Source organism: Apis cerana, linkage group LG4, assembly GCF_029169275.1.
Source record: "Apis cerana isolate GH-2021 linkage group LG4, AcerK_1.0, whole genome shotgun sequence".
NCBI classification, from domain to species: Eukaryota; Metazoa; Arthropoda; class Insecta; order Hymenoptera; family Apidae; genus Apis; species Apis cerana.
The window spans coordinates 3,365,384-3,378,910 of NC_083855.1; the positions used below are offsets into that span (position 1 = coordinate 3,365,384).

General features: G+C 27.1%; 2 protein-coding genes across 5 annotated transcripts; both read right to left on the reverse strand.

Moving 5' to 3' along the window:
- Window positions 1-1,425: 1,425 nt before the first annotated feature.
- On the reverse strand, window positions 1,426-9,848 carry LOC108003664 (cytoplasmic polyadenylation element-binding protein 1). 3 transcript variants are annotated; one of them, XM_062073611.1, is made up of 13 exons: window positions 9,630-9,848; window positions 9,369-9,436; window positions 7,227-7,503; window positions 6,501-6,640; window positions 4,530-4,789; window positions 4,315-4,441; window positions 3,874-4,240; window positions 3,567-3,799; window positions 3,408-3,500; window positions 3,132-3,297; window positions 2,947-3,074; window positions 2,781-2,861; window positions 1,426-2,717 (listed from the first exon to the last, which is right to left on the reverse strand). In XM_062073611.1, exons 2-13 carry the CDS (start codon window positions 9,387-9,389, stop codon window positions 2,553-2,555), a joined length of 2,058 nt encoding a protein of 685 aa, XP_061929595.1. In that variant the 5' UTR covers window positions 9,390-9,436; window positions 9,630-9,848; the 3' UTR covers window positions 1,426-2,552. The 3 variants fall into 3 exon arrangements, with proteins under 3 accessions (XP_061929595.1, XP_016921577.1, XP_028525387.2); XM_017066088.3 differs by having other exon boundaries at window positions 9,369-9,463; window positions 9,630-9,843; XM_028669586.2 differs by lacking the exons at window positions 9,369-9,436; window positions 9,630-9,848 and adding an exon at window positions 8,129-8,283.
- A 419-nt stretch (window positions 9,849-10,267) lies between these two features.
- LOC108003497 (cell division cycle protein 16 homolog) lies at window positions 10,268-13,396 on the reverse strand. Of its 2 annotated transcripts, none has more exons than XM_028669572.2 (11): window positions 13,166-13,396; window positions 12,926-13,078; window positions 12,690-12,848; window positions 12,393-12,552; window positions 12,064-12,316; window positions 11,861-11,940; window positions 11,697-11,771; window positions 11,311-11,620; window positions 10,976-11,138; window positions 10,696-10,888; window positions 10,268-10,621 (listed from the first exon to the last, which is right to left on the reverse strand). In XM_028669572.2, the coding sequence occupies exons 1-11, from the start codon at window positions 13,274-13,276 to the stop codon at window positions 10,335-10,337; spliced, it is 1,944 nt and encodes a 647-aa protein (XP_028525373.1). In that variant the 5' UTR covers window positions 13,277-13,396; the 3' UTR covers window positions 10,268-10,334. The 2 variants fall into 2 exon arrangements, with proteins under 2 accessions (XP_028525373.1, XP_016921255.1); XM_017065766.3 differs by having other exon boundaries at window positions 11,697-11,786.
- Between the last annotated feature and the right edge of the window lie 131 nt (window positions 13,397-13,527).

The window sequence follows — 13,527 nt, forward strand, 5'->3', positions numbered from 1 at the left end:
AAAAAATATTTTGCTACCTAGGGTACGATGTAATCATTGCCTCGCGAGTGATTAAATCTCTTAAAAGTGATAAGAAAGCTTGACATTATGCGTACCAATAGCAGTCTTGTTTTTTTAATAATAGATCACCCTGTATCGCGTGGTTATCAATGATTTAAAAATAATTTGTGTTTTCCACGTTAGAATAAAATCTATGGAGATTATATTAAAAGGCACGACTTATTAAAAGTTTGTAAATAAGATAATATTTCCGATAAAAGAGCATCTTTAAAATTTCTGACGGCTTATTTTTTGGCCGTTAATTCGATAGTTTTTAGTCTAAGAGTTTTTGTCGTTCATTTATTCAGAACCATTCTTAGGCATTAGCAAAAACTGATCGTTTGTTTACTAAAAACTTTATGATTATATTCGAAGCTTTTGTAGAATATAATATATATATTATATACTATCTTGTATGTTGTATTAAAGCACTTCATAGGAGTATTTTCTTATATATATAATAACCATGTTGTTTGATAATTGCATTTGATGTAACGCGATATTTTTTTTGTATTTGTTCCACTTTCTTAAACCAAGCGAAATTTTAATGACTTGGAAATATGAGAAATATGATAAATTCATTCTTGCCTTCAATATGTAAGTAATTCAAAGAGTATAGTAGTATAACTTGCAGTTGATTATATGAATTTTAAATTATAAATCTTAATTAAGTTTATATTTCTACTTTGGAACATTTACCATTAACAACGTATGATCTACAATTACTTTTAATATAATATGAAATGAATCATAATTTCTATAGACAACAAAGACTAATTGTGAAATATACAACGTATTTCAATAATGTCTTTTTATACTATATTTGTTTTGAATTTTCTAAAAATTAGAAATTGCAACAGTTTATACTTTTAATATAACTTCAAATTTTTAGTTTCAAATTTCACAAATTTCAAATATTAAAATTTAATTTTATTTCTATTGATATTGATTATTATGATTTATGATTTATTATAATTATTTTAACTTTTTATAATTTTTTTTCTCTCAGTAATGAGGATATTCATAATTACTTAGCAGAATATGAATAATCAATTATTAATCAGAACAATAATGCATAATTAGTTTAAATAATATGCTATAATTTAAATTAATTTATAAATAAATAACAAAGTTAAACAAATTAAATATAAAATAATATAATATCATTTCTGCTATCAATTGATTTTTATCTTATGATTTTGTTTATATTATTTATCAAATTTTCATGATATAATAACATTTAATATCTAGCAGTTTGCATAAGCACACATTCTTAAGGCCAGGAGTTTGAAAAGGGCAGAAGGGTTATTTGGAGGAATTATTTTCTCAAACGATAAAGAAAAGGAACAAAATAATGAAACAAGAAAGGAGGAACGACAATGGAAGTCTATCTGCAAAAATATGATTTTTAATTCACTCAACAAAATGATATCAAAACATCAGAAACGCGATTAGAAGTAATATTACGAAATCTTGTTGAAAGAAAATACATAACATAATATCGTAACAAAAAATAAAAACAGAATCAATTTACTACAATCCGCTCCAGAATCGTAGACCATGTACTTCTCCATTTCGTCAACAGTTAAACAGTCCCTCTAAACGAAAGCTCACAAAGGCTTACCGCTTTGACTAAGAATATAAATTATGATTATAGTGGCCATTGGCAATACCCCTTACACTGTACAATCTAACATAAAACTACAACGACGGGCAATATCATCGACAAATGTCGATATATAGCCTGGGTTCTAATTAGTACTCAAATTAAATGCGTTTTTCGCAAAAAAAATAATAATTAAATTATTAATTCCTCCTGCCGCTAGAATACCACAATAATCTAATCTCATCGAATAGTTTACGATTAAGCGTAATATTTCGCCGATAGATTACTTTAGCGGCGTATTGTATTTTTGTGGTTTTTTTTTTTTAATATTATAAGCTTAGTCCTCCTCTCTTTCTTTTTTATTTTTTTAAACAATCGAGTGGCTTCTCATTTTATCGTATAAAAATTATTGTCACTATAAAAGCCACAATTGGACCCACACGAATTCAATGTAAATGCACACTCGTAACGCATAATTATCATATAATGTGATGTGTTACTCAATGACACAATTATATTCTTCGGAATAAAACGATTAACAAGAGAACCAGTCCCTAAATAAACATACTAAATAAAAATACTGTTTGTTGAGAACGTGGTGGTGGCCGCGTTCGAAATAGGAACTTTATATGAAACACGATTTTTATCTATTAATTAGTCTCTATACCGCGGACGTACGTGATAGTAACGATAATAAACAAATCGTTGCATTTGCCGATCAGCTGGTATATCCGGTATTTCAAAGTATATCGTCAAACCAGCTGCCCGCAGCTCTGCGATAAAAACTAAGTTTGCACCCTGTCAGTAAGTCAGCTAGCACAACGTCCGTGCAAAAACAAATAGTCAAAAAAAATTGAATGTGTGACCATGAAAGAGAAGCTCAATTGTATATTAATAATAATTGTACTTAAATTGTGGGATTATTCATTCCACGGGTCCAAGAATTTATATTTGGTGATAATCCAACAACTTGATTTGTCTTGGAATTACGCATTAAAGGCTTATGGTGCCACATTGATTCCATCGAATGCTGCCATTGCCAGCAACTGCGACAGAAATACCGGAAGCATACCTAGGAACAAAATAAAAATAATAAGATATCTTTTGTTTAAAAATTATGATATATTTTTCATACCACTTCACGACAAAAATAGGGTCCTTGTTGTACGGAGCATCCGGAACACATAGAATCTTCTAAATACGGATCAACTTGCACCTATAAAAACAATAGAAATTTTATTTAATTTTTTTCTTCTAGAATTTTTTTATATATTATATTTATTTTATAAAATTATACTAACCTTTTTTGTAAATTTGGCAGTTTTTATCTCTATAAAAGCAGCTGAAATTGCTTTCATATATGAATGTTTTGTACTAAATGTAACACGACCAGATCCAATTGGATATTTATGTTTGTCAGTATCAATACCTATAATTAATTTTAGTAGTATGCATTTAACAATTGAGATATATTATAGCTCTTTACCTGCATAAATAACGCCTCGAAATAGATCATCCATAATTTTTGCTAAACCAGCAGCGGTTAGCATACCATGAAGTGCACCCACAAATACTGTTTTGTGAGGATCAAGTTTTTGTGATGATGATTTTACATAGTTACTGTCTTCAAGAATCCAAGGTATTACCTGTACCTATAATACAAAAGTATTATAATTATAATATTATAAAGAAACAATACATTTAAATTTATAATAAAATAAATTTCATAATGTAATTTAATTAATTAAAAAATGATATATACCTCTTTTGCTTTCATACGTTTAGACGATATTTTGTAATACCAACTTCCACCATTGGTAAAATCATGTGTACAACATGCTAACAAAGTTCTTACCTTAAACAATATATATTCTTTGTTATAAAAGAATAAATTTAAAAAGAATAAAAAATATTTAACTACCTGTTTTTCAGATTCAAATATAATATATACATATCCCTTTGGCTGTGTAGCGGATTGATCTTTTCCGGGCCATTCTACTCTTATTTGACCAAACTGCTTAAAAGTGGCAATTAAAAGAGATTCTGTAATATCCCACGGTACACCACCAAGAAATACTTTAGATGAATAACCTGATGGTCTCTGAGTACGTTGTGGTAATATACCGCTCCAAGTACATGTTGGATCACAAAGTGCTGGAATAATAATTCTTTAAATATTGCTAGCATATTCTTTAATTGCATATCATATCTTAATAAGTGAATTATACCAGCAGCACTTCGATGAAAACGTGCTACACGTTCAAGTGACATTTGTGGATCTAAAATATTTATAGGAGGTGAATTTAAAGCCATATGATTTCCAGTAGTACAACAATTTTTCTCGTGTGATAGAAAGGAATTCAGGAAATTGCCATTTTGATTCGATCCGTAGTGATGACTGCGATTATGTCCATGTGAGTGATGATGATGCGTCGACGATGAATTTTGATGGGATGAAGATAAATACTTTTTCACTGCCATTCGTTGGAACGCGGCTGCTCTATTGTTCGTACATAAATCCACTTCCGGTGACATCAACGAACCCAGAGACTGAGGGTAACATTCGTGTGATGATGAGTTTAACGATAAACAGTTCTAAAATGAAATAATTTTTTTTTCTCTAATTTTGACGAACTTATATAATTAATATTTATAAATTAAAAAAATACCATTATATCGGATAGAGACCCATCCACACTACTTATACCACTCGTGTCTGAGTCCGCTGGTGAATTTGATCTTGATCCACTGCATCCCATCACATGAGAATACTCGAAAGTGGGACTACTACAATCGCTAATATTGAAAAGAAAAAACAAATTATGCATTAGTATAATCATTTTGTTATATTATACTCATAATCATAAAATGGTTTAAAAGATACCTGTAAGGTGGTGACCCACGAATAGGTCTCCCATAATAAGGAGAATGAATGGGCGATGAAGGCGAACCCACATGCTGCAAAGATCCTCGACTTTTTAACGATGATGCTGTTTGATTACTACTATTCGTAGATGAATATGAATAAGGATTTGAATAAAGACTTCCAGGAGTACTAGGGCTGCCAGGTGTGGTAATAGAACTTGGAGAGCTTGGAACGTCTAACATTGATGAATTCGAGCATATTCCGTTCCTATCATCACCCTATATTAAATAATATAAAACAGTTAATTAATTATCAATATCTCAAACATATAATAATTTTTTATAATTATAAATAAAAAGAAGTTAAATATTTCTAATTTTTTTAAAAGAAAAGCTACAATATTATGCTGCAATATAAAAAATAGGAACAACGAAATATATGATTAGAAATTCATAAAAAAGTTGAGACTAAAGAAAAGTAAAAATAGAAAGAATAGATTATGATAGACCCGTTTGGCTCAAGCTTGTAAATTCTTGGCTACCCTGGAATCCGGGTCGTACTAACGCGCGCGGCAATGCGTAATTTATTTTGCCCAACGCATTATATGTCGACTCTAATACGCGCATTTCGATGTCCTGCTGGTCCTTTATGTACAGATTGCATCCAGCAAATGGTGAAGGTAATAACGTTAAAGGCGTCGAGAAGAGCCTGATAAAATGTCCATTAAAGTGACTAGTCGATAAGACATGACTTTCATAGTTTCTTATTTTTACTCCTTTTGACCACGAATGATATTATTTAATTATTAGTAAAATAAATTATAATAATATATTATAGTTTATATTATACTATAGAAAATATAATTTATATTATAATTTATATTATAATTATTTCGTTTCAACAAATAATAAGATTTTTAAATATTTTTAAATATTTTTCGTATATTTATATTATGTAAAAAATTTTGAAAAAATTCATGATATATTTTCAAATATTTATTTTTAGGTTTTATAATTATTATTCAAAAGAAATTATAGAAATTTCATAGTTGCAATAATTTTGCAATATAATAATGAAAATAAATATATAAGACTAATAAATAACTCCAGTATACTATTGCAAGATTAATTTTAATTAAAAATTATGTTTTATTATCTTATATCCTATGTAACATATTAGCCAAGTATATAGTATTTTATAATTTAATTCTTTCTGATTGGATCAAAAATTTCATAAGCAAAACAAAATTTTATTTCTATCGCCACATGGCTGCCATTATCTCTATCCGTTATCGTTATTTGCATTATCCTAAATTATGTTATCTTAAATTAATGTTAGGGATTCATTGTAACAAAATTTATTAAAAATCAATATATCAGGTAACCAGAAGGTCTCTATTGTACAAAAAATTAGCAACGCGATCGACGGAAAAGGAAGTTTGAGGAGTAGTTGGAATCATTCCAATGAGGATAATCATTGTTCCGGTTATTGCATTGGCAGCAGGCAGACGTTTTAGAATACTGCCTACTTCTATTTGAAATTTTATCATATCCAACATGTGACATTCACAAATTGAAAGAAAATACTTTAACAGTTTTTGCATTTCTATATATTGGAGTAATTAAAATATAATGACGGAAACCATTAAATTAATGCTGATATATGATCATTTTCAAATTTTTCAGTCAAAAAAAATTTTATTAATAGTACTCCAAATTTTTCAATTATAAAATGAAAAATCAATTAGCTCTTGACAAATTTAATAAAAGTAATAATAATTTAACAATTCTTGTCTTGTTATGCTACATACTGTTAAATTTTTGTTTTAAAAAGATCGAAAATAACAAGTACAGTTATATTTATAAAGAATAAATTATTGAAAGTAACTTTTGTAATATAAATAACAAAACTATCTTATATAAATGAGATTAAAATTATTTATGTCAAGAAAAATTTATGCATAATATGTAAAATAGAAGAAAATATTACCTGATAATGTTGAGAGGATCCTTGATTGCGACCCTGATACTGATAATTACGACAACTAGGAGACGCAGCTGTTGATTGACTGCTTATCAAGGATCCCCGAGGTAAGCCAAGTCCAAATAAATCCGAAATTGACATGTCTCCTGATGTGAGGGAAAAATATAAAATATGTTACCGTTTTAAACAAAATCACAGAAAAAATACGACACAGCGCCGCAAGGACTATCGATTGACAAACGACGAACGGGCACGCTCGTTAGTTTTGAAACGACCTAGCAGGCAATTAGAACAAATTTTTTCATTTCTCGAGTGTTATGAAAAAAAAAAAGAAAAAGAAAAAACAATGTAATTCGTAAAATATATATATAAATCCTATTAATAATTAAATCTAGAAGGAAACAAATAAAATATGCAAATATATAACAATTATAAAACAAATATAAATTAACCCTTTCATCAATAATCAATATAAAACAAATTATTAGTTATAAGAAATTATTGATTTTATATTTATATGATAAATTTAAATGTAAATAAATTGGTGAATCAAAAAATATTAAAATATTTTTATATTCATATTAGCTTAATTATATTCAATTATCAATTTATCTTAGCGAAAGACTTAACAATTATTCTACAAATTTATTTAAAAATTAAAGTAAAATTATTTAATTTATTTAAAGTAAAACATTAATCATACAAAAATTAGTAAAGAAAAGAATCTTTTACCATCTATATTGTTATTCTTGTTGGATTGTGTACAAGACACGTCATGTGAATATCCCTGAAGGTTGCCCGACGGCGGAGGATCCAACAGCAAATTTCCAATATATTGCAATTGATGCAGATGCTCTCGTTCACTGTCGCGATCACGTTGTTGTTGTAATTTGTCACGATGCAATTGTTCTCTATCACGTTGTTGCAGTTGCAAACTATGTGATTTCTCATTGTTCCAATCAGACACTTCTGATATTTTCACTCCATCGACATCGCATGACAAATCTAACTGTAGAAGATAAAAGAACAAATCGTTAGAATATTTTAAATCAAAAACTTTAAACAGTTTGTTTCTAGTTATGCGATCACATTTAGTAAATTCATATCACGTAACAAGATATAATATTACAAAGTGATAATAGAGAAATACTGTCACCATCTTCACAGAAATACGTTTGAATTATTTTACAGTTTATTTTTTCTTTTGAGATAAGAAAATAATTATAAGAAAATAATAACGCGATTAATTTTTACGATAGCAATTAAGTAGCGCGTGTGTAAGTAGACATTATAAGAACGCTATATGGATGCTATATGGAATGTTTAATTTGGTTTATGTAAATTATATTGTATTTGAATATATTAAAGAATTATAAAAATTTATTTTAATTTCTCTATTTTTTATAAATCTTTTAATTTTTAGACTTTTTAAACTTTTTAATTTGCATAATTATAAGTATTCATATTCGTTGCTTCGTTTGTTATGCTAACCGATTTTCTTGCGCAATTTCCGGTAAAAGTGATGAAATTTCAGAACTTGTACAATTCCTAAGAAAATAGAATTACGAATATTTTAAATAATTTCGAATGGTAAAACATTTCTTTTAAATTGTGAAATCTAATATATCACCTACCACTGAATTCCTCGATGTCATCGCTACGAATGATATCAGCAAACTGTGTTTCGAGCTTTCGGTACAGAATAACGAAAACAGGAGCCTGAAGGACGCCACTCCCAGTTTGCGTTCGTGGAATTCGGAAAAAAAGTTTTGCAGGGTCGGGGAAGATATTGAGGCATTCTAAAGGTTCAACAAGAGAATTCCAAACTTCGTAGAATTCAATGCTATCAAGTTCAAAGTCGCACAAAACCTAAGGACGCTTATAATCCATGCAAATGATCATTATTTCGAGTTACATCAGACAAAATAATAACACTTTCAAAATTCTTAAGGTTTTATAACCCGTTGACTTATCGAATTATTCGAGGGTTGCATTGATATCGATAGTTCGGAAACATCGAAATATGCTGGAAATATAATACTATATATATAATATATATATAGCAGAAATATGTGAATCTAGTCTTTATGAAATTTCAATCTTGAAATTATATCATGAATCAAAAGATGAAATAAAAATATTAGAAAAAATAGAATTTTTACATAAAAATAAAAAAAAATTTATGGAGTAAATGCCATTATTTATTCATACTATTGTACAAAAATCATGGCTTATTAATAATAATAATATTAATTTATTACATTTCTAATTCACTAATGAATTTTCTCAGATATACATTTTGTTTTATAATCATAATAATAATAATTTGTATATTATGTTTGCAAATAGTATCGTATAATATCTCTATAAAATTTAGAGATGATATCAAATAAAAACAATTTTGTAACAAATTAAATTATAAAAAATTCTTTTTTGTCTTCATTTAATATTTTTAAATTGATTAATGAAGGGTTAAAGGCAGCGCAATATAGATAAAAGGCATGGCTATCAGCTTATGAAACGCAACGTGTTTTGCACGTGGACGGCTCAGACGCGTTGCGGCTCAACGTACGATTCGTATGTTTGTTTACAAGTGAGGACGCAGGACATTCTTTCGATTTCGATTTTACATTGTAGTTTCTACGTTATAATTATTGCTGTATACTGACATGATTTACATAGTAAATTTTCTATTTGAAGCGACATCATAGCACTAGCGAAATTGTAAAGTAGGTTACCAATCGACCAATGAAAAGTCAAAAAATAAGATTTATAAAAAAATAAAGTATGATATTTATATCGAAACATTGAGAAAAAAATATTAAACAATAGGAAAGAAGAATACAGAATTTTTATGGAGGGATAACGACTTACCAATTGCATTAATGTAAGCATGTCGATCTTTGATTAAGCCTTGACGAATTTTTCAATTGTTCCGATTGCTGTTCTCCACCAATTCAACGTGATGACTCGTAATGTGATTTAATCAATTATAAACTTAATTAATATATATATATATATGTATATACATATACATATATATATATGTTCAATCAGATTTTTTCAATTTATAACAAATACGAAAAAAGTTAAATATACGAATTTAATAAATTAATTAATTAATAATTATCTTACTACATTAAAAAATTTAAATATTTGATCTCGCCGGGTTTTTAATTATTTGCCGGGGGATAATATTTTAATTATTTTAACTCTTAGAATTGCCTATTTTTAATTAATTTGTTAATTTTTTGAAAATAAAATTTATTTCTCCTTATGTTCAATTTAATGTCGATACAGAAACGATGGAGACGGAACGCCCATTCTTCTCCACATTGCTCCACTCTGCGAACTGAATTGAAGATCTGTTCCTCCCTTTCCCCTTTTCACTAGCAGGTTCCATCTTTGGAAACCACCGGCGCAGTTCGCGAACGCGCCCTTGTGGAATTTCATATATGCGATAAAATGCAAAATTGAATCATTAATTTTTTAAATTAGTATTTTTAAATTAAATTTATATACTATAAAAAATAGATTAAATAAATAAAAAAAAAATTTGAAATAAATTTGAAGATGTCTAATATTTTTTATAAATCAAATTTTTTTTTGGATCATTGTTATTTTTAATCTAATTTTGTCTATAAATTATTATAATAAATTATGGATTAATATTCATTATATTTAAATATATGTCTATTAAATTTTTATATATTGTATACAAATAGAAAATAGAAAAAATAATAAAAAAAGATTTTTTGAACAAAAAAGAAATCTTTAAGGCAAAACAATTATTTTATTGAATAGACAAATCTATTTATCATATAAAAAAATTTGCATATTTTATTCTATATGAGCAGTTGATGAATCTAACATTTCAACTTCAGAACTAATATCACTGGAATAATTCACAATCACATCTTGAGGATTGCGTTCCACTTTATCAGCAGTATTGTCATCAGCTTTGTTAGAATCTTCTCCCCATCCAGAAAATAAATTTACTCTTAATTTATCAATATCTTGATTTGCTGATTCAGCTATATTATTTGTATTTTCTAAAGGTTCTGCATTGTCTGTTTCTTGATGTTTGTTTGCAGGATATTTATATTTTGGAATATCAATTGGTGCATCTAAAAAAATATTATTGAAAATTATTAAAAATATATTTGATAAAATATAATAAAAATTAATTATATATATATACCACGATATGGAGGTGATTCTTCTATAAGTTGTTCCATAACATAAGTTAACATAGTTGTTGTAAAAGTATCATCTCTTCTAAGTCCAAGAGCTCGATGAAAAGCATCAACAGCTTCTTGTGTATTTCCTATTAATGCATGAATAAAACCCACTGCTGAATAAGTAGATGCATTTAATGGATTTAACATTAATGCCTACAATTATACAAAAATTATAATCAATTATAATTTAAAATAATAATTTAAAAAAAAACATCTTTATTTCAATATTTATTTTTTAACCTGTTGATGATATTCTAAAGCCTCTCCATATTTCTTCATTTTTCTACAAGTATGACCTAAGTTATTTAGGAGTGCTTCCCATTTACTAGGTAGAATAACATCCTTTAGTCCACCTTGAATTCTTTTCATGGCTTCCTTAAATTGCCGTTCAGCAGTTTTGTAACTGTATTCGATGAAATGACAACTCTTGATAAATTAGACAGATTTCCAAAAACCGTGGAAGGGTGGAAGTACACTAATCAGGTTGCAGAGTGAATTTTGAACCTCTCTTTTGCACATTACAATAACTCAATCTCAGGGATAATATTAGAATACTTATATATCAAAATACTTACTCTAAATTATAAAAAGATATAACTCCCATCTCATGTATAACAAATGGATCATTTGGAGCTATACTCTGAGCTTGTTGGAAAAACTTATCAGCCAATTTAAGATTATTTGTTAAACCACATTCAAGTCCAATATATAAAAGAGGCAAGTGACATCCTTTCATTAATTGAGAAGCTTTAAAATAAGCAGCCATTGCTTGATCATGTTCATTTTCTACTGCAAAAGAATGACCATAAGCTAACCAAGCAGGACCAAATAGTCTGTCTAATGCTGTAGCTTTTGCTAAATATCTTCGTGCTGGATCACTTTTTCCTATTATTAAAACAATACAATGTTTTATAAAAAAAATTTTTTTAAAATTTTGATTATATAATAAAATTATAATTACCTATACTATAATAATAACATCCAACTGCAAACCATGCTAAGGCCATATCTGGATATAAGTCAACTAATTTATGTGCTAAATAAAATAAAGCTGAAAAATAATTCTATAATATACAAAACTCTAATTTATTAATAATTACATATTCTGATTTTTATAATATTTACCATTAGTTTTTTTTAATTCTACTAAGCAAGCAATGTGCACTGGTAAACATGAATTATGGTATGGGTCTTTTTTTAGTATTCTAAAATTAAAAAGAGATAACATAAAAAAAATATTATAAATTAAAATATATAAATATATGTAAAATATATTATATATGAAATATATATTTAATTATATAGAAATTTTTTTATTGAAAAATTACCTTTCTGTAAGTGAGAAACACTTTTGATAATCACAATTATAATATAGTCTTTCTGCTTCTGTAACTTCCATATCCAAATTACCTAATAACTTGTCTGTGACAAGAACTCCCATAACACTACAAGTTGCTAAGACTTGTTTTTTGTATGGTTCTTGATATTTTTTCAATTTACTTTCATATAATAGCCGTAAGAACTCTGCTTCAGCTTCTGTGCATTGTTCACCAAAAGGTAGAGATTCCAAAAGTTCTTTTTCTATTAAAATTAGATCATAAGATTATTTGTGTTTATTTTTTATATGATGTTTATGAATTGTGTTGTATTTTTATACCTTCAGCAGCTGAGAGCATTTGATTTTGAACTAATGCTTCAAATGCTTGATATGAATATACATCACAATGTAGAGCTTGTTTATAACAATCAGTTGCTACTGCTCTGTTATCCATAGCTTCATGTACTCTTCCTTTCACATATAATATTGAACTTTGTACCTATAATATACAAATTATTTTATATACTTATTTTATTATTTTGTATTTATACAACATAATTATTTTATAAATTAAATTAAATAATTTGTGATTAAAAATAATGTATAAAATAAATAATATTGTGTATACTTAATTACATTTTTAGGTGCATCTTCTAATATATCTGCTCGATCTCCAAAAGCTGATTGTGTTATATTTGTACATATTTCTGATTCATTAATAACTTGTAAAGCTTCATTATATTCTTTTGCTTCTAAAAGACTTCTTACTGTTAAATAGTGACACATTACATCTGTCTATAAAATAACAATATTCCAATTCAGCAAACTATAATATTGTAATACTATTAAAATATTTTATAATTAAATTTTACCTTTTCTAACCCACGACGTCTGATAAGATGAGCAGCTCTATGATATTGTTTCATTAGATACATACAATGTGCTAATGTACATACATCTTTAGGATCTTCATTACTTAATGAAACAACTTTATCTGCCCAAAATAAAGCGGCACTATATAGATGCTGCAAATAAAATAATAATCAGTTTTCTTTAATAGTTTGAAATAATTAAATATGTTTTATAAAGGCTAATAAATATTGAAACTTTACCAAATCGATGTACGATTTTATTAATTTTCTACAATTATCTAAGTCAATATTTTTATTGTCTGATAAATTATGCATTTTCTCGCAATCTAAAATACCACTTTGACGCGCCATATTTAATTTAAATTTTAGAGGTTAGGTATGTCCTTCTCATGAGGAAATGTTTATATGATAAAATACTTATTACTGATATAGTATCGCTTCTTGTATATAAAATTTTTATTATGTTATTCTAATTAAATTTTATTTAAAATTATATAAATAATTATATAAAATTATCATAATTTTTTTAATAATATTATTTGTTAAAATATAGAGAAAATACAGATAGCGCTATATAGAAAACATCATTTTGTTTCAAAAAT

Coding starts and splice junctions, on each gene's coding strand:
- LOC108003664 (XM_062073611.1), bottom strand. CDS start 9,389: ATGCTTACATTAATGCAATTG. Junction 4,241..4,314: donor GGTCTCTATCCGATATAATG/GTATTTTTTTAA, acceptor ATTTCATTTTAG/AACTGTTTATCGTTAAACTC. Junction 2,862..2,946: donor CTGCCAAATTTACAAAAAAG/GTTAGTATAATT, acceptor TTGTTTTTATAG/GTGCAAGTTGATCCGTATTT.
- LOC108003497 (XM_017065766.3), bottom strand. CDS start 13,276: ATGGCGCGTCAAAGTGGTATTTTAGATTGCGAGAAAATGCATAATTTA. Junction 12,317..12,392: donor AATGCTCTCAGCTGCTGAAG/GTATAAAAATAC, acceptor TAATTTTAATAG/AAAAAGAACTTTTGGAATCT. Junction 11,621..11,696: donor ATGTTATTATTATAGTATAG/GTAATTATAATT, acceptor TTTTAATAATAG/GAAAAAGTGATCCAGCACGA.